The sequence below is a fragment of the Notothenia coriiceps genome, unplaced genomic scaffold, assembly GCF_000735185.1.
Source record: "Notothenia coriiceps isolate Sejong01 unplaced genomic scaffold, NC01 NC01_scaffold00023225, whole genome shotgun sequence".
NCBI lineage: Eukaryota > Metazoa > Chordata > Actinopteri > Perciformes > Nototheniidae > Notothenia > Notothenia coriiceps.
Genome location: NW_011355926.1, coordinates 3582 through 6556, shown reverse-complemented (window position 1 = coordinate 6556; position 2975 = coordinate 3582). Strand labels below are relative to the sequence as shown.

Here is a 2975-nt window from a genome sequence, read left to right as displayed (position 1 = left end):
AAGTACCTGCAGTCGATGAGCAGGGCATGGCCCTCCCTGTTTAAAGTACCTGCAGTCGATGAGCAGGGCGTGACCCTCCCTGTTTAAAGTACCTGCAGTCGATGAGCAGGGCATGGCCCTCCCTGCCCAGAACAGACACAAACTGATCCATGATGCCGCACGGGACTCCAGCGTGAGAGTGCTCTGCCTGCTGACAGGCCACCGCTTTGGAAACCTTGTCTCCGTCATCTGAAAGATCAAGGCAGATTCATCTTTAATTACAAAAATCCTGGCCTGTATACCTTAAGTTCAACTATAATGGTTGTAGAAATAAAGTTATTTAAAGAATAAACTGCAGCAGAACTTCAAAACTGTCATATCGCTATATGACCGCCGGAGAGCCTAAGGTTTAGAGGGGGCGGCCCATATGCAGTCACCGCTGCCTGGTAGGCCGGTTCGATTCCCGAGCGGGCCAATTCAGGCAATGTCCTCCCCTCTGTCTCCCCCTTTCACTCTAAGATCTCCAATAAAGGCACGCTGGCCCAAAAACTGTAGCATTGCAAAGTCAGTCTACACCAATATATCAATTTGCTGCTTTTGGGTTTTCCTTTCAAATCTCTGTACACCATCCATCTCTGATATTATTAGGAATCCTTCCTGACAGCACCGAATATCAGAGTTGGTGTCACATGATTTTGGAAAATGATATTTTGTATTAATTATCTCTGCAATAAATATTGCAAAATAGAAAATACAGGAATGTTGACCAAATGCCTACAAAGTTCCTTATGTTCTATCAGAAAGACTTCTGTGTAGATAAATTAATCTACAACAATGGAGCTGTGCACGATCCATTTTGTATCAAGCAGCAGATTTGCAGCATGGTGTGTTTGAGTCACATTGCATTCAGTCTAACTACTGCACAGATGCTGGAAGGATATCTGGTGCAGCTCCATCACGCTGCTCTGTCTCTGATCTCAGACTCTGACCTGGCTGGAGTTGCTGCAGGAATGTGTAGAATGCCACCTCCAGAGAGGCAGAGCTGGACAGGCCCCCCCCCAGGGGGACACTGCTGGCTATCACCGCCCTGAACCCCGGGACAGGAGGAGCTGCAGACAGAGAAAGGACAAGTTGAAGCAAAGTACAACCAAAGCAGGACGAGATCAAGATTTTCTAGCTATTGACAGTCATTGTGTACCCCTGTAATGCTCGATGACACCCTTCACGTAGTTGGCCCAGCGGGGTAACCCTGGAGCCAGCGGGGCCCAATCAGCAGGCAAGCTGAAGTCCACTCTGTGGGGCTCATCAGCATCCTCAGTCGCTGTTACCACGGTAACATCCCGGCCACAGGTTTGACTCCCTACAACCACAGTCACCAGGGGCAGCGCCTGAGTCACCAAACACAGAGAGGAAATATTTAGCCAAACTCTTTTAAAATCAGGGAGTATGATGATGTTACTGATGAGAGGAAGACTGCTGTTAATACAACATTACAGACAGTCAGTGAGGTGTGGCAGGGTGCACGGTCTGAGTGTCCAACAGTGGAGTTAGGCCTTGTCCTTGAGCCTTAAAAGTGGGTAAAAAGTCCATTTCTGACAGCTTCTGGTACACAACGCCCTTACAACAATCCAGAGGTAGGGCACCATTACCATCATTCAAATTACACATTTCACCTAAAATTGTAAAAACAAAATAGGCCTACTCACTTCTAGATGTTTTAGTGCAGAGTTGTTATATGACACATTGAAATGAAGTTATTTGCAAACTCAGCAGTCTTTGTTCCCTTTCGAGTATGTATGCATATCCTGCATTTCTAGTATAAAAGTTGTTATTGAGTCCATTCATATATTGTTTATTTTGCTTCTGTGTTTCCCATAAACCCAGGAATGTAATAATCCTTTGCCTATATGTCTTTATTCTTCCATGTTATGTGGTCCAACATATGGATTATACAGGCCAGAGTTCTGAAAAGTTGACAAAACTCAAACAAAACATAAATATATCCGTGCCAGATGTGTTATCCAGATGTGGTACTGAATAGTGCTGGTGTTACCATCGGCAGCACGAAGCCCTGGTTGTAGTCGGTGTGCTCTCCGATCAGGTTCACCCTCCCCGGGGCACAGACCGCTATGAGCGGAGCATCCCCCCCGAACAGCTGCTCGTACCGCCGCCGAGCCGCCGCGAACAGCTCCGACACAGTGGGGAAAGAACCGGCCATGGAGCCGGACACTTCTGACACTGGGTACAAACTACTAAATCAATGAAACATGCGCAGGACAGACACAAAGAGTATTTTCTGAAGTTAAAAGCTCAGAAAGTGGCTGAGATATATGCATGAGAATGTGAGGATCTTCTGACATGTCAGGTGCTCTTTACTTCCTGGAGGTGTGGCCAAACGGTTTGTTATGAGGCTCTGATGGGTTATGGCTAGAAAGGATCCGTCTTGTGTAAATATGACGTCACGTTCTCGTTGTAACTCTCGTTGGAGCGGCTCGGAAACACATCTACAGCAGTAACATGATGCAACATACACATTAATGCAGCAGGATAATACTAAAACACTGAAAGGGAACATTTTATTGCACCAGGAGCTATCTTGGGACTTTTACTGCGACAACGTTGACTTGCCTGTGAATAAAAAATAAACCATAGTGTTGGTGATCTACAGTGTTGTCATTCTTCTTTGAACAGCAAGACCGCTAACACCCTATTTCAACAATCACACTCCCTGTCATTGACATAATTAATAGATAGTTTAGCTTCTCACAATCATTTGCTGTGGCCCACTGATGTTAACGATCGTAACTGAAAGGCTGCCTGCCAAACGTAAACATTCAGCCACGTGACTTGCAAACTCTCGCGAGAGTTTTACACTAGACGGATCCTTTCTAGCCATAACCGCTCTGGTTGGTGGTAACCAGTCACATGACACAGCTTGATATTTCAGCTCTCCCACGTTCATCTTTTTTTTCTTTTTTTTTGAGGTATCTATCAGT

At 45.7% G+C, this 2975-nt stretch overlaps 1 protein-coding gene across 1 annotated transcript; it reads right to left on the bottom strand.

The window, feature by feature from the left end:
* Positions 1-6: 6 nt before the first annotated feature.
* On the bottom strand, positions 7-2450 carry LOC104954317 (galactokinase-like). The gene is made up of 4 exons (XM_010781409.1): positions 2033-2450; positions 1178-1367; positions 969-1088; positions 7-228 (listed from the first exon to the last, which is right to left on the bottom strand). Exons 1-4 carry the CDS (start codon positions 2195-2197, stop codon positions 41-43), a joined length of 663 nt encoding a protein of 220 aa, XP_010779711.1. The 5' UTR covers positions 2198-2450; the 3' UTR covers positions 7-40.
* Positions 2451-2975: the final 525 nt, after the last annotated feature.

Bases quoted from the DNA above. Each gene is read 5' to 3' on its own strand.
- LOC104954317 (XM_010781409.1), bottom strand. From the start codon at position 2,197: ATGGCCGGTTCTTTCCCCACTGTGTCGGAGCTGTTCGCGGCGGCTCGG. The intron at 1,368-2,032 runs GTAACACCAGCA...TTGGTGACTCAG, and splicing joins AGGGCTTCGTGCTGCCGATG to GCGCTGCCCCTGGTGACTGT. The intron at 1,089-1,177 runs GTACACAATGAC...CTCTGTCTGCAG, and splicing joins TGTCATCGAGCATTACAGGG to CTCCTCCTGTCCCGGGGTTC.